The sequence below is a fragment of the Vicia villosa genome, linkage group LG5 (assembly GCF_029867415.1).
Source record: "Vicia villosa cultivar HV-30 ecotype Madison, WI linkage group LG5, Vvil1.0, whole genome shotgun sequence".
Lineage (NCBI taxonomy): Eukaryota > Viridiplantae > Streptophyta > Magnoliopsida > Fabales > Fabaceae > Vicia > Vicia villosa.
The window spans coordinates 146,540,838-146,567,071 of record NC_081184.1 but is presented as its reverse complement, the minus strand read 5'-3'; the positions used below and the strand labels follow the sequence as shown (position 1 = coordinate 146,567,071).

Below are 26,234 nucleotides of genomic sequence, written 5' to 3'. Positions count from 1 at the left end.
GACCTTCTGATCAGGCAAACAACTAGATACAATGATGTCATCTCATTGATACAACTTTTCTCAAAGAAGGTTTAATACATCTTTCATAGACTGTATCCAAAATGGTGCATACATCAGTAAGACAAGTATAGAACAACTATGTCACCCCACTTCAAACACCCTATATACAGACATACATATCATCAAATGAACGTCATACGCTATGATCCATGAGTTGGCGTCATATGACGTCAGTAGGTGTCAGCTCGTCTAAAACAGGTCTCAACTCATCCTCCTTTAGTATTCCTTGCTTATACAACCATCTCATAGTTTGAGGAAGTCCACGATTATCATATGCTTTCCAATTCTCTCCTCTTTTTTCAATAGTTGGAAAATACTCATGAATCCAACATTGTTACAAAATCAATATTGTTAGTAAACATTTTAATAAATAAAAATAAATAAACTAAATTAAAATAAATACATGTAGTAGAGTAGCATATCCGTCGATCTGTTTGGAAGTGAACATGAAATAATCTCTGAGATATCTATAGAGGGTGACCAGCGTAGGTGCTCCCCAACTATATCTCCCACATCCATCCAAGTCCGTAAAAAGTAATAGATATTGTGCCTCGACAATCATAAAAGTCTTGCTGGCAAAAATGGTGGAACCTACCAACATCATTATATATACTCTGGTCGCACAATCTCATATAATAGCAAATCGATGATGTGTGAATGAGTTATGCATCCATTCCAGCTTATATTAAGCACCACTAAATTGCACACCCAAGTACTCAACAACAAAAACAATAACAACTTTTGAAGTGACATCTTGAGGGGTCAAAAATAAGCCCCTGATGAGCAAGTGAAGCAAACAGGAAACATCGTTTTGTGTAATGCTCATCTCACTGAATGACATGTGAAATGAAGATATCTTTGAATGCAATCTCTCTACAAATACTGATACCAAGTTTATGTCTATCCTCGTTAAACTGGTTCTCTAAAGTGAAGATGGACCAGACTGAGTCATCAACCTCTCTATCTTTGGTGGGAGACAATGAGAAACTCTTCCTATAAGCTTGCTCTCATGTCTAACAACCTTCATTTTTGTCTCCATATATCTCCTCTAAAAACAATTAAAAATGTGTATATATATTATAATTTATAAAACACAAAATTAAAAGTTATTTAAAATAAAGTAACTATCATTTACTTATCTCACTAAATCATAAATGGCGAGCAACATGATTCCTGTACTTCACCCAAAGAGACGTATCGTACGACCTTCCTAAAAACCCTATCGGATGTGGTGGAGATACATATCCATCAATATGCTCATACTCACCAACCAACCAATGAAGATCAGGTGTGTCGTCCTGAACCATCTCGATATGGGAGAAGAAAAAACACATTTAGAAGAAAAAAAATTCAAGATCGAAACACTTTCAACCGAAACACTTTCAAAAAGAGTTCTGGTGTATTTTTCCATTAAACCATAATACTCTTTAATAGAGTTTTGTTATATTTCATGAACCAAATATCTTTTCCTAAGAATTCTGATGAGTTTAAAAAATCAAATAACTTATTATTAGTGAAGTTCCGGTTTGTTCACAATGCATCATATAACTCATCAAATGAGTTTCAGTATGCAAATTATTTTCTGGTATCGGAACACCTAAAAAGCAAATAAGAAGAAAAGAAAAAAAATGAGACAAATAAATTATTTAAATGAAGTTATTTTAGTAAAAAGTATATTTGATATAGGGGTGTGAGAATAAACAAAGTGGTATGAGGTATAATTTTCGGGTTAAGAGGCCAAACGGGTAATAAAAGGCCCAATCCAACACCTAATTTCACAAAACCCTAATCGATAATAAATTCTTCTTCTCCCTTACAAACCAAAACCAGCGACACTCGTGAAGAAGCTGCACGCCGTAGGATCGAAGCAGAAATCCTCCAAACAACCCCAGAGCTTCAACAATGGTACGCATACATACCGTTACTCTTCACGCTCGATTTCACTTTTCTACGTTGATTTACCATCAAAATTGTTTTTTCATTTGGAATTGATAATGTTTTCTGTAAGATCTGATAGTTGATTGCGCTTTGGTTTATCTTATTGTAGTCGTCCAAGAGAAAGGTTAGAGAGCCTAAGGAAGAGACAGTGACCCTAGGTCCTGCTGTTAAAGATGGGGAACATGTTTTTGGTGTTGCTCGTATCTTTGCTTCTTTTAACGATACCTTCATTGTGAGTGATTTTAGCATTTTAATCATCCAATTTCTATTTACTCCGCTGTTTGAGATTCATTGATGTAATTGAGTAATTTTGATTTGTTGCAGCATGTTACTGATTTGTCCGGGAGAGAAACCCTTGTCCGCATTACTGGTTAGTGTGTTTCTCTTTGATATATAGTCATCATTAAATCAGCTTATTTATATAGTTATGGGTAATTTCTGTGGACTTTTATAAGAAAGTGTGTATGTACTTGTGGAATGCAGAAATATGGTTTTTGATTCCCTTTTAGGCTATTAAGTTTAAGATTTTTATAAACTTTGTAAACTTTCAGGTGGAATGAAAGTTAAAGCTGATAGAGATGAGTCATCTCCATATGCTGCTATGCTTGCTGCACAAGATGTAGCTACCAGATGCAAGGTAGCTGGATTTATTTGCATTATTTTGTCGACAATATGTGGCTTTCCTATTTGTGAAATTCATTTGTTAGGTGTTTATCATTAAAGTTTGTTGATTGTGTTTTCTGCAACAGGAGTTGGGAATAACCGCTCTTCATATCAAGCTTCGTGCAACTGGAGGAAACAAGACCAAAACACCAGGCCCTGGTGCTCAGGCTGCTCTCCGAGCCTTAGCTCGTTCAGGAATGAAAATTGGTCGCATAGGTATTCTTTTAATCCATTTTCTCCTGCTCATCTCCCATAATAGAGCTGTTATATTCTTAGGTTATGTTTGGTTTAGTGGTTTTTGATTTTTGGATTTTCTAGTCATAAATGGAGTGTAATGTTACTTCATGGAATCCATTGCATCCCATTTCATCTATTCCATCATATTTTACTCCATCTCTGAGTTGAGGTGTATGTATTCCATCTTGCTCTATCCACTGTGTTGTGTTCCATCAAACCAAACATAGCCTTAGGTTTTTCTGTGCTTTTGTTAATGTGTTTGTGAATCTTGTTAATGTAGTTCAGTTTTTTTATTCATTTGTAATGTTTTGTTTCTTCATCATGACAATGAATTTCTCAGTTCTGCCCTAATCATTGTTTCTAAAAGGAATTTGTTTGTGTTTTTAAATTTCCAGTTGAATTCTTTTAATCGATTTCTCTTGTTTTGAGCTGGTTCCATGATCTGTAGTTTTTTATACGCCTGTGTAATTTGGGATGTGAATGTTTGTGTATGAATTTCTCAGCTTTTATCTCTAATCATCATTGTTGTAACTTTTATGTTTTTATATTTACAGAGGATGTGACCCCAATTCCTTCCGATAGCACACGCCGAAAGAGTGGAAGAAGGGGTAGAAGGCTGTAGATTGCTATGGTTATGGATGGAGCTTCTTTTGTGTTTACTTTTGGTCACCGCCCTTTGTTTTAATCCAGACTTATTGTTCTATGCTGGAATATTTAAATTTAGCTTAAATTCAGTTTTGCTACTTAATTGTATTTCTTGAGTTTGCCAAAAATTCTACCAGAGTTTATCTAGATATAAGTCTAGAGTCCAGTGAAAGTTTTGCATGTTTCTTTGTGATTTTACATTTCTTGCATATTTGATAAAACTGCAAAAAATTTATTGAACTCTTGTTCTGTATCCTCTATTTGCTATTCTACTACTATTAGTATCATATACTAGGGTATAGTTGCATTTACAGGATAATTAATGCAAAACAGTTAAGTTGCATTAAGAGAAATTTCACAATGTTTTTGAATTTTTTTTCAAACCTCAATATATACAATATGCCTGGGAGAGTATTTTACGTTTAGGGCTATTAGTCTATAGCTAATTTGTAGGCGAGTATATTATACTTTCAAAGGAAATAAAAATCAGTTTCTGTGATAAGTAAAAAAGCAGATCATAAACGGACTAATGAAGTCTCGAATCTTGTTATATAATTTGTCCAAGCATCTCTTAGCTAAATAGAAATTAGGTTTTTATTAGTCCGAGCATCTCTCAACTTAAATTAAAGTTCCATTCTGTCCCTTGTGAGAGGAAAATGTTTTAGTAATATTTTAATTATTTTTTTGGTTAAATGAGATTTGCATCACTATTTAATTTCAATTGAATTGTCATATAAGGCAGTGTTTTAAAAACCGGACCGGTCTTCTAACCGGTGAAGGTATTAAGTCACTGATTTATCGGTCGAACCACTGGGTCACTGGTCGAACCGCACGACCAAACCGGATTAAACCGGATAACTCGGTTGAATAGACCTGTCATTATATAGGTATAAAACCGGTCGAACCGGATGACTCAGTCTCTAAAAAAATATAACTAGCTTTTAAATTTTTTAAAAATACCATATCATAAATTCACAATTTCATAATTTAAATTCAAATTTTAAACAAAGGTATCACACATAACAAAATAGTAAAAAATTACAAAGTCTAATTGTAAATAAAGTCTAATTACAACATAATCTAAACAAAGTCTAATTACAACATAATCTAATTGAATAGTTTATAACAAAATAACTCCAATGTGTACCAAATTTAATTCAAAATAGGATCCTCCTAAAAAGAAAATCAAATAAAATTCAATATGTTTATGCTATTTAAGAAAATTTATAAGCATAGATAACAAATAGACAATAAAGTTTTTAATTTTCACTAACGAAAAAAACTATGTGAGAATGCTATTTAAGTAATACACTACTAAATGTATTAAAAAAAAAGTTAAAAAAAAAAGATTAAAAGAAATGTTAAAAAAAAAGTTTAAAAAACAATTTTTAAAAAAAAGTTTAAAAAAAAGTTTTAAAAAAAAAAGCAATTAAACCGCCGATTTTCCGGTTTTCACCGGTTCCCACCGGTTTGATGGCATACCCAATCTGACTATTGAACCAGACCGGTTACCTGGTCGGTTCCCGGTTCGACCGGTCCGGTCCGGTTTTTAAAACATTGATATAAGGATTAAAAGAATTAATTTTGTCAAATACAATTGTTGTGAGAGGCAATTGGATTTGACACATGACTTCGTCCCTTGTGAGAGGCAATTTGAATTCTCTGAACAACTAACCATCCAAATGTTTTTTATTTCAGTGGAGCATTCACATGCTAATGGGTAGGTCGAATCAGCCATGAAAACCATACTCTTTTTGATGAAAAAGAAGTTAGGTCGAATCAGTCATTAAAACCATACTCTTTTTGATGAAAAAGAAGTTAGATGAGGCAAAGGGACTCTAAGTCGAGCTTCTATATTATGGTCATATCACACAATCCACACTTACCACTCAAGAAGACCTCCTTCAAGATGGCATACGGTTCAGATGCAATGCTCTTGGTTGAAATCAACACGCCCACATGGCGACAAGAGGACTTTAACGACAAATAAACCAGGTTGAGTTGAGAAGCTCTGCCGACCTGATAGAAGAAGTATGAGAAATGGCTCAGATCCAAGAATTAAAGACAGAGCGGTAAGAAGATATAATTTAAAGGTAACACCCAAAATAGTGGAAGAAAGTGACCAAGTATTGAAATGAACAATGCCACCAACTAGGAATTACAAACAATTCCATAACTAAGAGGGGCCTTTCCGAGTACGACATAAACTATCCCAAGAGCATATATAAGAGAACTCCTTGAAAGAGAAGAGGTTCCCAGAACCTGGAACACCGTGAACTTAAGAGACTATTATATGTGAACAAAGGCTCATAGGCTAGACATTATGTAACTTCTAATTTATATTTAATAAACAACATGTTAGTGTGACAATCGTTTCCCCTACAATGGAATGTGTTTTTAATGAGGCGCCATAAGTGTTTTAATTATTTGAGGGTTATATGCCGAATACGAAGTTTCGCGATTGATCTATTGGTCCCTTGTGAGATTCATCAATACTCTTCTTTGTTAGGGCGGACTTCGTGTTTTGAGGGGAAGGAGGAGGCATGCCGATAGTCAAGGGTAAAAATTGACGATTTCCCTCCATGACAATCTTTATTTTCTTGGCCTCTCGAGCTTGAAAGCTTGAGCGGTCGCTTTGGTGAACTTGTACCACCTCGCCTTGGTGGGCTTTATCATTTTCCTTTCTGTTAATAAATTAGAAAAATTGCATAAGGGCAGGGCATCACAAAATCGTCTTACGCTTAAAATTCATCAACGTTAGAAGATCCCCCTCAAGTATAAGCATGCCTAACACTCCAATAATGGCAAACCCCTCCAATGGTTCAATCTCTATCTCCCCGTCTTGTTAAGTTTTATTGGGTCATAACCCATGATAAGAAGAGGCTTGCGCATTTAATACATAAGAAACCTATGTTCCCCTTATTTCTCGTACATGATCTCAAGACAATTGGCATTGCCTTTAACCCAAACAAACTTGTCCTTCTAGTTTTTGTAGTTGGAAGTATAAGGGGAGATATGAGCTTGGATAGAGATGAAACTCACGCATGCCCATCCACCTTGTTCACCCCCGTTAGTCTCATAGAAGAAGAATAATATGCTTGTCGTATGAGTAGTATTAAGGCCCTTATAGAGGATCACATCACCTCAAACAAATGCCACATGTTAAGATGAAACTAGGAATGGGCAACATTAACAATATTCAAGATGTCAGACTGTAGTATGGGAAAGGGAATACTGTCCCCAAAGTCCTCGATCACCTCAGTATAAAAGTAAAAGAATTCTTTCTTCACCCCTTGAGGACGATGCAAATCTTTTCACCCGACAGATACGACTCCAATATCACATCACCCTCATTCCTAGTGTGGGACAATTCTAGATCAAACTAGAAAGCCTATACTCAATTGTCTTCAAGACTGATTGAATCAATGTTCATAGCCCTTTCACAAAAGGAGATCTCATTATAGGTTGAGAAAGCCATGGCGAATCTAGTCAAATCTAAGGAAGGAGACACTACATAGGTGTTTCTATCACTATGCGATTCACTCCCCAAACTAACGATTGATGAACTCTCGTATCTACTAAAGAGCTCCATTTATACAAACCTCTAATCTATTTTCTCTGTACTCTATCTCGAGCTTTATAGGAACTGAGTCCATAACTAGCACATCTCGACTTGTTCGAGGCTCTATGGCCCTTCCAAATGAGTTGCACTCTTGAATAAACACTAGCAAATAAGAAATGAAAAGCACAGAGGAAAAAGATATTATTTTGTGTTGTGACATTTGTTAAAGATTCAGGATATGGAAACGAGAGAAGTGCAGAGGCATTTGTTACAAGTTTGTGAGTTGAAGCAAAAAGATGAGAGAAATGAGAAACAATGAAGCCTATTTATAGGGTTTGAGAGACTGACAAAAACGACGACGATATTTAAAGCTATCTTCCTAGGGCTTTAGGAGGTAGGGATATATCATGAGTATCTCTTATTTTCAAAACATTTGGCAGTAATCACAACTAGTGTAAAGTAGAAAAATATTGCAACTAAAAAATATTAGACGATCACAGTCAAAGGACGACACACTTGGATAAATTAGAGTAAGCTCCCTCGAAAAGGATTATCTTTAGAGGTTCATCGAATAACCATTAACCGATCTCACGAAATCATTTTGCTCATACGCAATTCATGTTTGAGGGGTTGTGTACGTGTTTGATTTCTTGGGTTGGGTCACCTCGAGTGGCATGTATTCTAACCCGGACCGAATGGTTCCCGCCTTAGTGGATAACTCGTCCACCAAAACAAGGCCAGACTCAGGTAACTACTTGGACAAGTTGATCATGCCAGCCCATGACTATATATATATATATATATATATATATATATATATATATATATATATATATATATATATATATATATATATATATATATATATATATATATATATATATATATATATATATATATATATATATATCAGGACGAATAACACATCAGGTATGAGATTCGACAATCAAGTTTGATTATCAATCGCCATTAAGAGACCACACAAATCAGAGACAATCACATTGAATACCCTATGATAGGATTTAGGGGGTGCAATTACCGTGCATAGATAAAAATCTATGCACCATGCATAGATTATTATGGACCCTTGGATCATTGGATCAAATTCTAGACATCAATTGTTATTACTCAATACTCAATACTCACCACTCAATGCTCAATACTCAATACTCAATAATAGATTAAAAACATAATCCAATGGCTTATGTAGGCTTATGCATGGTGCATAAGTAAAATCCTTATGCATATTAGCCAAAGCCGGATTTAGGTATATGACAAGTTAGAATTACTATATAAGAGATCAATACAAGGAGACAAATATACACAAATCATAAAATAGACAATCAATCAGAGACGATTGCAATTTAATGACCCTAACTCATAGATTTACCTTCAATACTTTTACAAGTACACACGAATACTTCTATTATACAAAATATCAGTATGAACTATTAATGTTTGACAAAGTAAAATACAATACGGTAAAAATACATCAACATATAATAATTTATAATTTTAAAAAATAAAACATAATTTTTATTTTTAAATTCAAACAATTTTGACATCTCTTATCACATTTTTTACATTTAAAAAAAAAAAATGATGTCTTACTCATTTAATTATATAAGAATCTTTTGTGAAATTTTATAGATACACTATCAAGAAGAGATCAAAATATGAAGATATAAAAATTTGTCAACAATTTCTTTCCAAATAAATAGAAAAGATCGTTACTTCTTCCCAACAGAGTTCACTTCTTCTCCTTTCCGCCTCACGCCGGTCACGCCCCGCCCTTCACAGTCCGTTGTTTTCCCTTCTGAAAAAGTTCATCCCCCGCCGGCAGCCTCACGCGGTTCATTCCGCATCTGCCTCAATCTGCCACCTCCTTCCATCATTGCCACGCTGCAGGTGAAATTTTTGTTACTGAATTTTGTGTGTTTAGGTTAGGGTTTGTTTGATTTTGATTAAAGCAATAAATAAAACACCCCTAATTGACCCTCCACCCACTCACCGTGTTCTTCCTACAACTTGAATTTTGTGCCTCCCTGTATCCCTTTGACCCTCACCCATTCACTAGTCCTTGCTTTGCTACTGCATAATTTTCCGTTTCAATTTATGAATTTCACTGTTTTTATGGTACTCTATGAATCCACCCTTACTTTTTGTGTTGTGGCCAGGAGTAACTGTCTAGATTGTGTGAAAAGGGAGAAATAAGAAAAATGTTTTTCCACATAGTACTGGAACGAAACATGCAACTTCACCCTCGCTACTTTGGTCGTAACCTTCGCGAAAATCTTGTTTCCAAGCTCATGAAAGACGTCGAAGGCACTTGCAGGTGATTCATTTGAAGAAATGCAGTTATTAGTGCAGTTATTTTTATATTTCATAAACTATTTTATGCAATACTCTTGCGTCTGGGCATGATAAGCAGATTCTTTTATTCGTTCAATTTAGTTGTTAGTATCATAGTTGTATATAGCAAATCTCTTTGGCCTTTTGAGTAATGTAACTTTTGGATTTTCAACTGTTATACAGTGGTCGACATGGATTTGTGGTGGCGGTTACAGGGATTGAAAACATTGGGAAAGGGATAATTCGTGATGGGACAGGGTTTGTGACATTTCCCGTTAAGTACCAATGTGTTGTCTTCAGACCTTTTAAGGGAGAGATCTTAGAAGCTGTTGTTACCATGGTGAACAAGGTTTATACGATTCCTTTGTCTCTACACTTTACTCTTTAGCTTTATCTAGCATGTTCTAACTCTACTGTGTGGATAAAGTGGTTTATATTGTTGAGTTCTGTTTATGCAGATGGGATTTTTCGCTGAAGCTGGACCAGTTCAAATCTTTGTTTCAAACCATGTAAGGTCTTTTATAACCTTTAAGAAAAGGCGTCTATCATCTTCATCTTCATATTATACAATTACACCTAAGATACCGTTGTTCTTGTTTTTCATTTTCAGCACTAAAATTATGTTTCTCATTTATTATTCTTGACATTAGAGTAGTAAAAGACATGACATGCCTTAAGTTATTCTTAGTATCTCCTTGCTTTTTTTGTCTTGACGAGACCCTTTTTTCCTCCTTTCAGTTGATTCCAGATGATATGGAATTCCAGTCTGGAGACATGCCAAACTATACTACTTCAGATGGATCAGTATGTATAATTTGTGATACCTTCTTCTCATTGGAGAAGAAGAGAGCAACTTGTTCTTTTTAGGGGTTCAATATAATGTGTTTTCTTCTATGTTTTTGGCAGTGATCATTTGGTTTTTTTGCAGGTTAAGATCCAGAAAGATAGTGAAGTGAGACTAAAGATAATTGGGACTAGAGTGGACGCTACTGAAATTGTAAGCCCGCATATATTGTATCTATCAACATACTCTTTTGTGGTTTGCAAGATTCATTACTGCTCCATGCTGCAATTTTACCTAATTAGTTAGATTCAGAACACATTAGAACTTGTGAGAAAATTGTGATCACAAATTGTCCGGTTACTTTGTATACTGAGAATGGTTATTATTCTTCCACTTTGTTGATGTTACTTGCCTAATTATTGTTTCTATTACTCTTTTCTTTTCTGCAGTTCTGTATAGGCACCATAAAAGATGATTTCTTGGGTGTGATCAACGACCCTACAGCAGTTTAAAGGCACCTTTCTGTACCCTTCTATCGAGTAGCTTCCATGTCATGGACTGTTACATCTGAAATATCATATAGCTTAAGACTTAAGTTACCGAATCGACATATAGTTTACTTTTATTGATGTATCAAATTATCTTATGTAGTTTGTATTTGTCAACTACCTTTGTACTGCAGCGAAAATTGATTTCGTGTCATCATTTTGTTGAAGTTAATCTTGGCTTCCGAAATATTAGCAACATATAAATTGTTCTCCCTTTTACTAAACAAAAAAACATCAACTATTGGGGTTCAGAATTAATTTTTGGGATGCGACTCAGAAAAATGTACGAGTGTTTTTTTAATAATGTAGTATAACATTGAATGTTAATTATTGAAGATTAAGTAATGTAATCACATAAAGAGTTTTTATTGGTGGAAATGAGAATAATAACAGTGTTAATGAATTAGCAAACATACCACCAGTAGATGAAATGTGTGTGCAAAATCAAATGCATTTTAATAAGCTGTCTATTTTATGATCAATTATGTTATCGAATTTATAATTTATTTTGTTTTTTTTAATAAGCAATTTGAACCTAACAGGTTTAGAACCTGTATAATTTATTTTATTATATATTTTGAATAGTTTTTTTTTAAAAGGCAAAATTATATTAAAAAAAGCAACACAGCATAAGAGATGCTGTGAAGAACCGGTACAAGTTTACAAACAGACCCATTTAAGATAACCACCAAAAACCAATCACCCAATTCTAGACCACCATAACAAACAGATTGGACCCCCCTAAAACTAAAATACAAAGCAGGACACAAACCAAAAAGCACCAAGATTATTTCTAAACTTCTCTGTATCTCAACACCAAGGCCCACTAACTATTAAACTTCTCTGCTAAAACAAAAACAGATGAACAATTGGACTCATCCCCAATGAGATCCCATAAAAATTACTCATAATGGATAAGATAAAAACCCGTAAAATGGATACTGACATGTGCACGGACAATAAACGAATGTGTGCGGGTACGGATACTTAGGTATCCGCACTATATATTTATATATTATAATTTTTATTAATTGTATACATATTAATTTATTAATTTTATTAAATACATTACTATTAAACTTTTACTCTTTATTATAAATATTTATTTATTTTTTAATTCAACAATATCATTCTTAATTTTTTTTAATATATTGTTAAAAATAAAAAATGACATGATAATGTATAATTGAAAATGATAATTAATATTCTTAATTTTATTAGAAATGTGGGCAAAAAATTCCGGGTATGAGATAATTGAAAATGATAATTAATATTCTTAATTTTATTAGAAATGCTGGTAAAAAATTACGGTCATGAGAACGGGTTACTACAATATCCTATTCAAATCTTGTCCATTGAAATTCCTATGAATGAATGCATTTTACATTGAAATTCCTATGAATGAGTACATTTTACATCGTCTAAGGATACAAAAATTCCTATGAATGAGTACATTTTACATCCTATACATTTTACATCCTGTCCATTGAAATTCCTATGAATGAGCGCATTTTAAATCAAAATTCCTATGAATGAGTACATTTTACATCGTCTAAGGATACAGAAATTCCTATAAATGAGTATATTTTACATCATCTAAGGATGCACTCCCAAATATTCTACTTTTGATTTATGTTGGTTTGATGGATGTTTCAAAAACCACTTAACTAAATTAATGATTACAAACGATTTATTTGACATGTAATAATTTATTCCTTGTGTCTCAAATTATAGAATATTTTTATAAAGTCATACATCTTTTCATTTTTTCATAAAGTAATAATTATGTTTTTTAATTCCCATCAAATGCTCAAGACATATTACATATTTATGTTTCTTAATTCCCGTAAAATGCTCAAGACATATTACATATTATAATTTGGAGGTAGAAACAGAGGTAGTATGTGGTATGTAACTTTATTGTCCATTGCTCCACTTTTTTTATATATAAAATTAGTAATACTGAAATATGGATCAGGCTCATTTTTGCTAGCACATAGAGGCTTAGAAGTTAGAACAATGGTTTGGAAGCTCCTGTCTTCTTCTCAATGAGAAGTTATATATAAATATTAAATTACAAAATAATGTTCACCTAGTTTGTAGCAAAAGAATTAACAAGCATTGTGTGATTAATAAAGTTCTTGACATAAACTAGCTGAGCCTGAATACATCCAATACCAGCCTTTTTCCCCACGCCTGCGTGTGGAAGAGGCTATAACAACTTCATATGCTCCTTGGTTTCTTGCATTCAAGCAAGTAGATTGGACCACAAAATTGAGACTTAATGCCTTCTTTTCTCCCTACCTTTAAATTCTGATTTTCCACCTTTCTTTGTTTTGCCATCAGAGGATTGCTGGATTTGTTTTGATTTCATCTTAATCGATTTAACCATAGATGATAACTCTAATCTATCTTTCATTGATATTAATTCATCCAACCCTTCTTCCTCACCCTTCTGCACCATGCCAGAATCACTAGAAGGCAATTTTGTTTCTTTCGGAAACTTTGTGTGCTCCTTTTCTGCCGATAATTCCTTATGACCCTTCTGCTGCTTCTGTGCCAGCTGCCTGACATAGACCGCGCTCCTGCAATCATTCACAAATATATTTTGGAAAAAAGTGAGTTTACTACACGAAAACAGCTTATGCAATCTTCTTGAATTGCAGGAAGTACTATTGTAGAGATCAAGACCATTCCAATCTTAGCAGTCATAACAAATGTCACTTTTGAGTTAGATAAGAGAATATTATCAGGTTATAAAAACATCATAACTTGCAAGTTTTTAGTAAAGAAAAGTTTTGATGGCAGGCTAATGTTAATTTTAATCGTTGCAACATATCCATCATTCAATTTTTTTCTTTTCAATATTTGACAACAGTACCACAAGTTTACCCCATTAGAGAGAAATGATGGAAAAAAATTCAAGATCTTAGTGTTTCTTTGCGATCGGCAATAAACTGTATTATATGTCATAAAATACCTTTTAAATTGTGGATCAGTGGGATCAATAGCAAAGTCAGGTGAGAAAATAGATGCAAAACGTGGATCATCATATGCACTGTTTGGTATTTTCCCCTCATCAATAGCACTCTCTGTCTTTTTGCCCTTGCCTTTTTTAAACTTCAGATTATATCCCTTGAGACCAGTATCTGTCCCCTTGTCATCAGCAAGCAATAGTTCAAGCTCTTCTTTGCTTACCCCATCCATATCTTGGAGCTTCTGATCTTTGTCATTTTTACTTTCTGCCTTCTTTTTCTTTTTCGTAATATCAGGTTCCTCCATGAAGAAGTCATCCGCTTCTTCAGTTGCTTTTTGATCACTATTATCGCTATCATCGTCATCATCATCATCATCATCTGATGAGTACTTTGATTTATTTCTCCTGGCTCTCTTTTTCTCACGTTGTTTCCTCAGATTTTCTTCCCAAACAGTTTTTGATTTTTTATCCTTCTTTTCCATAATATGTTTGCTTATATCTTCCAAACCTGTATTGAAGGTCACCTCCATATCTTGGGCACCATCATCTTCGGCATCTTCATCGGAATTATTGCCGAGTAAGTTAAGATACATTTCTTTTTTTCTAGCCTTTTTATCAGCATGACCATCAGTCTCATTGTTATCCTCACTGTCATCACTTTCACTCACATCAGATGCAACTAATTCATCCATTTCCAACTGAGCCAGCTATTACCGTGGAAAGGAAAAATAAAAACTTGCAGCTTAGTACAAAGAACTTATTACAAAGCAAGCTACATGAAATAAATAATATAAAATCATTGCATAAGGAATATTAATGATCCCTAATTTCTCCTGCCACACAGATACATAACAATTAACAAAAAAAAAAAGGCACATTATAACATTTGTACTGGTTATTAAGGCACAAAAGAATGCCAGAATAATAAGATGCAGTTTGTGAGCATATATATACGTGCATGGCATGGATATTTACAGCCATGCATCACTAGATTAAGTATATCTTCTTTGCAGCATCGGACTCTAAAACTTTATAACTATGGACACTACTTGGAAATGACTAAAGAAATAAAAAATGTAACTAGTAACTACTCAGAGGTTCCAAAGTAACACCAGTCATTATTTTTCAAAGAGAGAAATTTATCTACGAAGTATACAATGGATTAATACTATATACTGACCTGCTCATCATTGAATTTGCGCTTCAAAGTATTTGCTCGAGCAGGTTCATCCTCATCCCAAGTAAGTTCAACTTTACTGTGCTGAAGTGCCCGAGAATAGAAATCCTTGTTCTCATAGTTTGCAGGTGTCTAAGAAGAGAAATGAGTCAATATCTTCCAACTACTACTATAATGCATGAATACAGCATATATAAATGTTAATTACCTCTGTCGCAACATCCTTAGGTGGCTGTTTGAATTCCATATTGTCCGGAATAAACCTTAAATCAAGTGGATTAGACGAGTGTTCAAATTCAACACCATCATTTTCTTTGTAAATATGATCTGCTGTGGCACTCGAGTCACATTCCACCAAAGCAAAATAGTACCTGAAGAGCCAGATAAAGAATCAAGGTACATGATGGTAAGAGAGGAAAAAAGGGAGATGGGCACATCACATAGTAGACATGGAATAGGAATAACACTAACTTGACTGACAAGCAAGACATGGTTTTGACTTATGACATACAAGTAAATAACAATGTGCATTTCATTGTTTCCCATGTTTTCCGGGGTGTGTACTGTAATCTCAATAAAAAAAGTTTATCCGACCCCATAGTTTACCATACTAACCCATTCTAGATTATAAGAATAGAGGATAACAAATGTAGGAGGTAACAAAAATTTAAATCTTCACGCATTAAATTTCCCACTTACAATATCCTGGATTAAATATATTTGAAAGTTTAGAGCTTAGCACAAAGACCTACTCCTTGGCACAATGAATGATATATTTGCCGCATTATAGCACAAAGCTTAAGCTATTCTATACTGCAGTTAAACCAACAAATCACAACAGGAATCAATTTTATTGTTATTTACCGCATCCTGCTTTTCTCATATGCACGCAGCTTCTCATTGTCAGCATCACTGTCACCATTATCATCTTCGTCACTTGTTTCATTTTCATCATCAAATAGACCAACAGGCCCTTTAACTTCCTCCTCTTGCATACGTTGCAGGCCAAACTCAGTTGGATAAATAGTCACCGATTTGATCAGTCCATTAGACGGGGCTAATGAAGAAAATAATACATACAAGTCCACAGCCTACAACCAAAAACACAAACAACACTTTAACCAAACAAAATCTTCCACCTCCAAACAAAAAATTAAATTAAATATTTCTCATTAAAAATTGGTTGTTGTTGATGTATCAACAAAACATTAGGCTTCGATAACTCACCTTCACATACCTCCAGTCCATATTAACAACAGCAAGCCTATGAGTTTCTTTCTCAATCTCAGCTATCTCTTCCTGTCATTATAATAATAACCACAACATAATAATATTAATAACAATAAGAATCCAATAAAGTTGTGTTTGGATATCTTAAAGTGACCATAGCAGAATGAAATGGAGCCGAGCCGTGTGAAAGGGAATGAAATCTAGTTTGAACATGGTGCTAAGGGACGGTATGGAATCAATACCGCACTCCATTCCCCATTCCGCCCCATCTAATTTTAACTAATCCAAACAATACAATTTAGACCTATACTATCTCATCAAACTGTACCTGTATTTCAGGTGCGTCCTCTTCATAATCTTTCTCATCTACATCTCCATCAGTATCTGTATCCACATCAGTATCTTTATCTGTATCGGAATCTACATCACCGGGTTCAGATTCACTGGTCTCTTCAGACTCATTTCCACTTTCAATCTCAGGTTTTGCAGATTCAACTTTCACCAATCCCTCTTCTTCTTGCTCATCCTCATCACTATGTTCTACTTTCTTTTTTTCATCTTCATCAATTTTATAGTAATGGCGAAGCGAATGTTGTTCTGAACTAGCCTTATCCTTAGGTTTACCTCTCTTATCAACAGGTGCAGAAGAAGGCTTAAAACTCTTGTGAGTGAACATGCGGTGGAATCGAGAATCAATTGAAACCTTCGTTTGATGCTTTGGAGCTTCACGAAAACGAGGATCAGTGTGAACCGATGAAAATCGAGGATCGTCGATGACATTGTTATCATTGTGTGATGGTTTATCAGACTTTGAATTCGCCTCATCCTTAGTCTTATCCTTGTTCTTCATCTTCTTCTTCTTCACTTTGTTCTCGTTGTGGTTGTTTTTGTTCTTCATTTTGCTTTAGGGTGCAATCGCAGAAGCACGAGGCCAAACGTAGCTTCGATATGATGCGAGATAATTCAGGGACGAGTGCGTTGCGTTTTGATTTGATGCAGCTGCTGAGTTTTGTTGATTTAGGGTTTTAGTTGATAAATAATATAAGCAGGGTTTTGTCTTATTGTAAAAATAAAAATGTCTTTTTTTGTTCTGATGAATGATGATGGGCTTCTTCTTAAAAAAATTAATCGGGCTTAAGGGATTAGATAAGGGCATTTTTTTTTGGGAGGATTTCTTACCCCCTCCCCTTGGGATTCTTAGGCACCATGTCCATGTGCACTTACAAAAGTACTCATCTGCTTACGGAGATGTATCTTCGAATGCACTTTTTTTTATTCAATGATAAAAATTTTGGAGCTACATTTACAGAATATGTCCGTATGTATATTTACGGAAGAAAACTAGAAACAGAATACCAGAAAATCAACATTGATAAAATCAACATTCATAAAATGAAATCGACATTACATTGATGATCTCAACGGAAAATCAAATATTACATTTCAATAGTCCGGTGGACTCTTGCACATCTCTAAGATTTGCTCGACTGTTCTTCGAAACCGAAATACGTTCACCATATCGCCAAAACATCCTTTCGATTCTTGAGCCCAAAGTTGTTGTAAATGACGTTCCATTCGTTTGTCTCCGTAAGGTTAGCGATAGTAGATTTCGTCAATGATATCGTCGAGCGAGGTGTAATCGTTGAGTTTGAACGTCCACCCTGGTGTTGAAGTAGGAGACACTTGAGAAATACCAACAAATGTTGCTATCATACAATTGAGACATTTTTGTGTTTGTGTGAAAGACAACATAAGAAACCAAATATTAATAGAAAAATTAGGTGAGTATGGATCAACCATTTTCTATTAACCTTCTTTCTGTATCTAAATCCACGGAACGACCCCATATTTATTGGTTCTAGAGGTATCTCTCTGCAACATTCCCTAGAAATGCTAACTTAAGGTGCGTCCGGATTTGTATCTCCGGAAGCAGAGGGCATAAATGGAATTGCGCTAGGTGCCTAAGAATATCAAGGGGTGGATTAAGAAATTGCCTATTTTTGGGATTGCTCTTCCTACCCTAAGGTCCATTCTAGTAAAAACAAAAACCATTTCTAGAATTAATGTATTTTCAGACACACTTCAATTCACACACTTTCCAGTTTTAAGTGAGTTAGACTCTAGTTTATGACAAATTGATACAAAGATGTAATTTCGTATAATTTCGGAAGTGTATTTCTAAATCCGTTGAAACAGAAACATATGCAGAAACGAAACAAATATAGAAACAGAGATAAATTAATGTTAATAATTATTATGACATACATAAAAAATGAAACATGACATAAATAAATGTAAATTTATTATTATGACATACATAAAAAAATGAAACATGACATAAATAAATTTAAATGTAAATCGAACAATACATTTCATCATCAAGTAGGAAATTTCAACAACTTCAGAAAATCTTTGGTTGATCTTGCAATCTTCGCATCCAGAACAATCATACGGATACCTTTTATTTCGTAACACTGAAATGTACACATCATAACAGTTAAATCTTCACGCGTCTTCAGCTCAAACTCGTTGAATTATATCTTTCTGTCATTGTTAAGTGAGAGTGAACGATCATAGAACTTCGCAACTCTTCAATTGTCTGGGTACAAATTCTTTAATTTTGATTTTATATCGACATAACGAGTGATATCTAACCTAAACTGAAAAGGGGGCTTCTCGCCGTTGAAGTAGACAAAAGAAAGATATGCATATTGAGACATTTTATGTGTTATTTGTGTGTTTGTGCTAACAAGTTTAGTGGCATCCATATTTATACAAATTTCGAATCAATATGGACCTTAGAAACCCAATAATGTCTCCAGGGATATTTCAGAGTTGTACTTCCATATATGCCCTATAACATCCCAATTTTATTAGCTATTTTTATTAATTATTTATTTTGGTGTTTTTATTAAATATTTATTTTAATTAATTACTATGTGGTATAATAATTATTTAAATATTTAATTATGTGTGTATTTGTACTATTTGGGTTAATTGTGTTATTAGGGAGATAGATCTAATTGGGCCTAAGTGGTAGAAATATAATACTAAGAGGGTAAGTGGGTTAAGCCCAAGTTAAAGAGAAAAGAGTAGTAAGAGGGTTAGGTCATTTTCATAACATAACTTTGTTAAGAGAAAAGGAGAGTAGAGAAAGAAGAGAATAGAAGAGGATTGGGGGATTCTTGAAGATAGAAGGAGATTAATCTAAGGTAAGGGGGAGAATTCCATTATCTTAGTTGTATATGTATGCAATGTATGATAGTATACTAGATAATCATCTCTCAATTTCATAGATTTCGAAAATGTCAGGGCTTATGTTAAATCAATGAGATTTTGTGATTTGTTCATGTTTAACGTGTTATATGGATGACCCATAACTAGAAACATGAATAGGAACCCATAACATGTGATAAATTGCAGTTTGAAATGAGTTTGGTTGGTTAAAAATTGGATTTAGTTTGGTGTTGTGTTGGGATGCTTAATTCGCATCAGCATTTCTCTGTTTCTGGGGTGCTTTGCCGAGCGAGCCGATCCTTTCGTCGGGCGAGTGCGCGTTTTGTGACCTTCGCCAGGCGAGACTAGTAGGCGAGAGGGTGGCCAAGTTTCAGCCTTGGAGCGCCGGGCGAGACAATTCTTCTGCCGGGGGAAAATGTCCTGTTTTGCCTAACTTCTAAACTTCATAACTTTTGATCCGTAACTCCTTTTTACGTGTCGTTTGAAGCATTAGGAAGCTAATGTAATTATCTATATGATAGGATGGGATTGGGTAGCATTTGATGGATTAATTATGATGTTGTTGTGTGAATAACATGTAATTATGTGTTTGTGCGTTATGACTTGATAAGACGTTAATAACAATTGTTTGCAAATAATATGTGTTATGATATTCATGATGAGTGTGAAATGAACATATGCTAATTGTGGTGCATTGTTATGATTGTTATATGATAAGTGTATTGTACAATTTGTAGATAATTTGTTGTGGAATTATTGTGATATGCAGTATGTTAAGGTTGTATGGTGAATCTTAATTGCATATGTGTGTGATAATGGTACATGCATTCATGGGGAGTTGGAACTCCGGTTAGCTTTGATCCTTGTGTGGAAACATGAGCGGCTCTATTCCCTTTTGAGGATTCGGAAGCGGTGAACTATTGTTCATATTTTGAGGGCTTTGATTTTGTCCGAATCAGAAGCGTGGCTCTGGTTTCTAATCGGGAGCGGTGAGCTCGATACTCACAATGGTACCATATGCATAGAGTCACATTTATTACATTCGAGTCACATTGTGTGCTAAGTGATTGTTTTGTGTGGTAATTGAGAATTGTAGTGTGCGCATTACTTGTGGAACTTATTAAATTATGAAGTGCGAATGATAATGCTAATGTATACTATATTCATTGTTCATATAATATGTATTCATTATGATGTGAATTCTCACCCTTCTGTTTGAATGATGTTCTTTGTGACATCGTGCAGGTTCAGACGAGTAGTGAGTTTGTCTGAGGATTTAGCCGAGGAGCTTTTGAGTTTATCGTTTTGAGTAGGTAGCGAGTCATATGCTTTGATCATGTAACACTTGGGGGTTATTTGAACTTATTAACAGTAGGTATTTAACAGAGGTGGGAATTGGAGAATAGTGTATCGTTAATTGTATTTGCTATATTTTCAAGAATACAATATGGGAATATATACAACTCAACCCTAGTTAATTTGGGTATGTAAATCTCCTATAATAAAGCTATAATAAAGCTATATAAAACTGATATCTCCTATAATTACTCTATCATCAAAGAGTATCCCTAGAATTTCTCTTAACACCCTCCCTCAAACTCTAGTTGGTATGGTGGATGCCAACTGGAGTTTGCTTGATAAATCTTTGAAACGCGTCGGATTATGTGTTTTGGTGAAAATATCAGCCGGTTGATCCACAGAAGGAATAGAAATCAACTGTATGGTGCCATTAGTAATATGATGGCGTACAAGGTGACAATCAATTTCAATGTGTTTTGTGCGTTCATGAAAAACATCATTATGGGAAATTTGGATAGCACTTCTATTATCACAATGAAGCATAGTAGCAGAAGATTGTGTAACGCCCATATCATTTAACAACCATCGTAACCAAAGTAACTCAGAAGTAGCATCAGCAAGAGCACGATATTCAGATTCTGTGCTTGATCGGGCAACAACTGTTTGCTTTTTGCTACACCAGGAAAGAAGAGAGCTTCCTAAGAAGAAACAATACCCTGTTGTTGAGCGACGATCGGTGGGGTCACCTGCCCAATCTGCATCAGAGTATCCAGATAGGACCAATGATGAATTGGCAGAGAAGCGTAAGCCATGAAATAGAGTACCTTTAGCATAGCGAATAATACGAAGAACTGCAGAGAAATGAGATGACCGAGGAGCAGCCATAAATTGACTGACTTTATGAACAGCATATGCAATGTCAGGGCGAGTGACAGTCAGGTAAACAAGACTACCAACAAGTTGTCGATACAGGGTGGCATCTTCAAGAGGAGAACCATCAAGTGGTGTGAGTTTGCAGTTGACTTCCAATGGTGTCAATTCAGTCTTGCAGTCTGTGATGCCTGCTCGAGAAAGCAAGTCAGAGGCATACTTGGCCTGGGAAAGATAATAGCCTTCTGAGTCTTGGGAAACTTCAAGCCCCAAAAAATAACTAAGGGAACCAAGGTCTTTCATTTCAAAATGTTGACTGAGATATTATTGTAATGCTGAGATTCCAGTCTTGTCATCTCCGGTTATGATCATATCATCTACGTAAAGAAGCAGAATTACAATACCACTATCACTTCTTCGAGTGAATAAAGCAGAATCATGTGGACTAGAGATAAAACCAAACTGTGTTAGAGTAGAACTGAACTTGGCAAACCAAGCTCTACGAGCTTGTTTCAACCCATATAAGGCTTTTTGAAGCTTACAGACCTTATGAGGAGAATGATAACCTGGAGGAGGGTGCATATATACTTCCTCCGTCAAATCACCGTGAAGGAAGGCATTTTTGACATCCATCTGAAACAACTTCCATTTGCGAACTGCAGCAATGGCCAAGAGGCTACGGACAGATGTTATTCGAGCTACTGGAGCAAATGTCTCTTCATAGTCTATCCCATACTCTTGAGTGTACCCTTTGGCTACTAGGCGAGCTTTATAGCGTTCTACAGTTCCATCAGAGCGAGTTTTAATTTTGTAGATCCATTTGCATCCAATAGGAATCTTATCTGGAGGAAGATCAACTAATTCCCAAGTATGTGTCTTTTCTAAAGCTTGAATTTCTTCAGCCATAGCTTGCTGCCAAATGGGGTTAGTACTTGCCTCTCGATAAGAACAAGGCTCATGAAGAGTTTTAATAGCAGAGTAACAATGGTAATCATTAAGACGAGAAGGTGGATTACTTACTCGGGTGGAATGACGAGATGCAGGTACAATATCAACATCCGGAACAGGTTCAGTAGGAGCAGGTGAGGGCAGACTAGTATTGAGCTCAACCTCTGGAACAATTTCAGTAGGAGCAGGTGAGGACTGACGAGTATTAAGGTCATTAGAGTTATTTGCATTAAAGTTTGGAAACAACTCAACTGAGGGATCAGTGAAATAAAAGGAATCAGTGCTAATAGAATGATGAAATGTAGAAAGAGAGGAGAACATGGTGTTTTCCCAAAAGGTAACATGACGTGAGATGCGCAATTTGTTGGAGATTGGATCCCAACAAAGATATCCTTTGTGTTCTGTGCCATAACCAAGAAAGCAACACAAGCGAGCACGCGGTTGTAATTTGGTGCGCTCATGAGGCTGCAAGAGAACAAAACAAGCACATCCAAAAGGTTTAAGAATAGAATATTCAGGAGACTTACCAAACAATTTTTCAAAGGGAGATAAGTTTTGAAGATTTATGGTGGGAAGTCGATTAATTGTATAAACAACATTAAGAGTTGCTTCCCCCCAAAACTTCTCCGAACATGAGGCTGAGAGGAGAAGAGCACGAACAGAGTCAAGGATGTGACAGTGTTTTCGTTCAGCCCGACCATTTTGTTGGGAGGTGTGAGGACATGAACGTTGAACCATAGTGCCTTGCTGACTGAGAAACTGAAGTAAGGAAGATTCACGATATTCCATCGCATTATCTGTGCGAAGAATCTTAATATCACAAGAAAATTGTGTTTTTACCATACGAGCAAAAGAAATGTAAATTTTAGGTAATTCAGAGCGATTTTTCAAAAAATATATCCATGTAAAGCGAGAAAAATCGTCAATAAACAATACAAAATAACGAAAACCATTTATTGAAGAAACGGGAGAAGGCCCCCAAATATCTGAATGGATCAAATCAAAAGGACTGTCTGAAATAGAAAAATTACGATTAAAGGATAAAGCAGGTTGTTTCGCAAGTTTACAATGTAAACAATCAAAAGACTCAAACTTTGTGGATCCTAATAACCCACGAGATATTAGAGGTTGAATTTTGCTTGCGGAGGCGTGACCGAGTCGAAGATGCCACTGATGAATTGGAGTATTCGTAGTAGCAGCAGAGATGTGATCTTTAGGAAGGTGAAGAGATTGTAGCTCAAATAACCGACCCATCCTGCGACCCGTCCCAATGATCTGCTTCGTCTGTGGATCCTGTACCTGAACACCAGAGGGAGAAAAATAGACATTAAGTCCTTGTTCACACAATTGACCAATAGAAATAAGATTAAGTTTCAAGTTAGGAATGTAATATGTATCAGGAAGGGTGAGATTTGAGGTGGATACACGACCGGTATGAGTGATGTTCATTGTATTGCCACTGGCTGTGTGGATTGGTGGCAGAGATGAGACTAGTGTTGCAGAAGGCAATGATTTAATATCAGTAGTCATATGATTACTACATGCAGAATCAAAAAACCAACGAGAATTACCGTGAGTAGCAGACATGGCAGAAGAGGTGTTGGAAGACATAACCTGTTTGATTAAAGCTTCAATATCACTCATAGTAATGACAGTCGAACCCTCAGTGGCAGCAGCAGAGATGGAGGAAGATCCAGAATTTGGAACATTCTTGGATTTGGTGAAGCCACGATTTTGTTTTGGAGGTCGTGTGGGACAGTGTTCAAGAATGTGACCAATACCATGGCAGTACCTACACTCTATAGTAGGACAGTTAGCAAATATATGACCAGTGCGATGGCAATTCTTACAAGGATGATGATTCGATTTCTGGTGTGTGAATCGAGTAGTTGCAAGGGCAACATCCATTTGAGGAGTTTTGTCTAGATTCAGACGTGTTTCTTCAAAAATGATTTCTTGAATAGCAGTGTCCAACGATGGAAGCAGATTTCGATGCAACAGTGAGGCTCGTACGGCTTCATATTCGGGCCGAAGAGCCATAAGGACTTGAATGAGATGAAGATGGTCTTCACTGATTTTGGCCAGAGATATTTGGTGCCAAATTGGTTGGACTTGAGCAAGAAAATCATTCACTGATTGACCTTTTTCTTGCTTGGTATTGTGAAGTGTGGTCCATAACTGATAATAGTGTGCAAGTCCAGTGGTTTGATAGCGATTTTTCAAGAACTCCCAAATTTCTTTTGTAGAATCATAGTTATGAAATTGAATGTGAATAGCCGGTACAGATGTGTTGCGCAACCACATGATGATCTGGTGATTTTTACTGTCCCGATCCTCAAGGCGCTCAGCAAATTTTGTAGCAGATTCATCTTTTTCTAGAGTTGGCTTGACGACATCTCCGGTGACGATGCGCCAAAGCTTGCGCCCGATCAGAAAGCTTTTCATTCCTTGAACCCAAAGATTGTAGTTTGGTCCGGTCAAGGTGGTTGTAATGGGTTTAACAATCTGAGTTTGCTCCATGATGCAGAGATGAACAGGGTAATGTAGGACTGAGTTTGTACAGAGAAAAAAAACAGGCAGAGCAGGGACAGATAGACAAGCAGGTATGCTGTTGCAAAAAAAAAAAATGGGATCGATGACCTATGCTCTGTATACCATATTAACAGTAGGTATTTAACAGAGGTGGGAATTGGAAAATAGTGTATCGTTAATTGTATTTGCTATATTTTCAAGAATACAATATGGGAATATATACAACTCAACCCTAGTTAATTTGGGTATGTAAATCTCCTATAATAAAGCTATAATAAAGCTATATAAAACTGATATCTCCTATAATTACTCTATCATCAAAGAGTATCCCTATAATTTCTCTTAACAGAACTCATGTTTGAATATTGTTATCTTGTCTGTATTTGACATGATAATTTGGATATATGGTTGAAGGCTATGTTGCCTAGATAGTGAATTTTATATAGCATAGATGATTATGTTATTTTGAATTGGTAGATGAATATAGTATGAGATATATTCATTGAAATTACTTGAGATTTATTATTCCGCGTGCGATATGCATAATGTATGAAAGCATGAAGTATCAAATTGTTTTACAAGATGATTATTGCATGTTTTGTATGTTTGTTTTAGGTTTTCATTGCGGTGAAAATAATATGTGACGCCCTTTTTGTTTATGCATTTTATTATACTCTGTGAATATTTGTATTAATTGGGGTTTAGAAAAGGGGTGTTACATTAGTGGTATCAGAGCATGGTCGACCATTTGGTCAAGGTCATTAATGTCTTTTATTCCCGTTGTATTAGATTTGTAGGGAGTCAAGGTTTTAGACACGCACCCTCAACTATGTCTTCCCCCACCCGCCCCATTTTTTTGCGGGCTTTTGTAAGGCGGGCCTAAACGGGGCGGGCATGCCCATTTTCCACCCTTATTGACGTTCTTTCATGTGGGTGACATATTTGGGAAACTACGTTGGGTTTTATAATCGACATCTCTTTCGGGAGCATGCAAACAAGTCAACATTTGTTTTAAGGCATTTGATGAGTTCCTCTTCCATAAAGCCGGGAGATTCACCTCCAATCTTCATCACATGTGTTGAATTGTTATCTAGTTGGATGGACACAAAATCACCATAGGTCGTGCTCATCCTCAAATATAGCTTGCTCTAGACAATCGTCAAAGTCTACAATGA

The 26,234-nt window shown here is 35.4% G+C and overlaps 3 protein-coding genes across 3 annotated transcripts; 2 read left to right on the top strand and 1 right to left on the bottom strand.

Annotated features, from left to right (window-relative positions):
• The first annotated feature begins 1,810 nt into the window (after positions 1-1,810).
• LOC131607695 (small ribosomal subunit protein uS11) lies at positions 1,811-3,709 on the top strand. Its single transcript, XM_058879670.1, has 6 exons — positions 1,811-1,965; positions 2,108-2,230; positions 2,323-2,368; positions 2,550-2,635; positions 2,748-2,877; positions 3,453-3,709. Exons 1-6 carry the CDS (start codon positions 1,963-1,965, stop codon positions 3,518-3,520), a joined length of 456 nt encoding a protein of 151 aa, XP_058735653.1. The 5' UTR covers positions 1,811-1,962; the 3' UTR covers positions 3,521-3,709.
• Positions 3,710-8,770: 5,061 nt separating this feature from the next.
• LOC131607694 (DNA-directed RNA polymerase II subunit RPB7-like) lies at positions 8,771-10,993 on the top strand. The gene is made up of 7 exons (XM_058879668.1): positions 8,771-9,013; positions 9,283-9,440; positions 9,641-9,806; positions 9,916-9,966; positions 10,196-10,261; positions 10,386-10,454; positions 10,691-10,993. The coding sequence occupies exons 2-7, from the start codon at positions 9,325-9,327 to the stop codon at positions 10,751-10,753; spliced, it is 531 nt and encodes a 176-aa protein (XP_058735651.1). The 5' UTR covers positions 8,771-9,013; positions 9,283-9,324; the 3' UTR covers positions 10,754-10,993.
• Positions 10,994-12,811: 1,818 nt separating this feature from the next.
• On the bottom strand, positions 12,812-17,213 carry LOC131603047 (pre-rRNA-processing protein esf1). The gene is made up of 7 exons (XM_058875294.1): positions 16,502-17,213; positions 16,171-16,242; positions 15,808-16,034; positions 15,152-15,314; positions 14,947-15,075; positions 13,770-14,473; positions 12,812-13,374 (listed from the first exon to the last, which is right to left on the bottom strand). The coding sequence occupies exons 1-7, from the start codon at positions 17,069-17,071 to the stop codon at positions 13,071-13,073; spliced, it is 2,169 nt and encodes a 722-aa protein (XP_058731277.1). The 5' UTR covers positions 17,072-17,213; the 3' UTR covers positions 12,812-13,070.
• Positions 17,214-26,234: the final 9,021 nt, after the last annotated feature.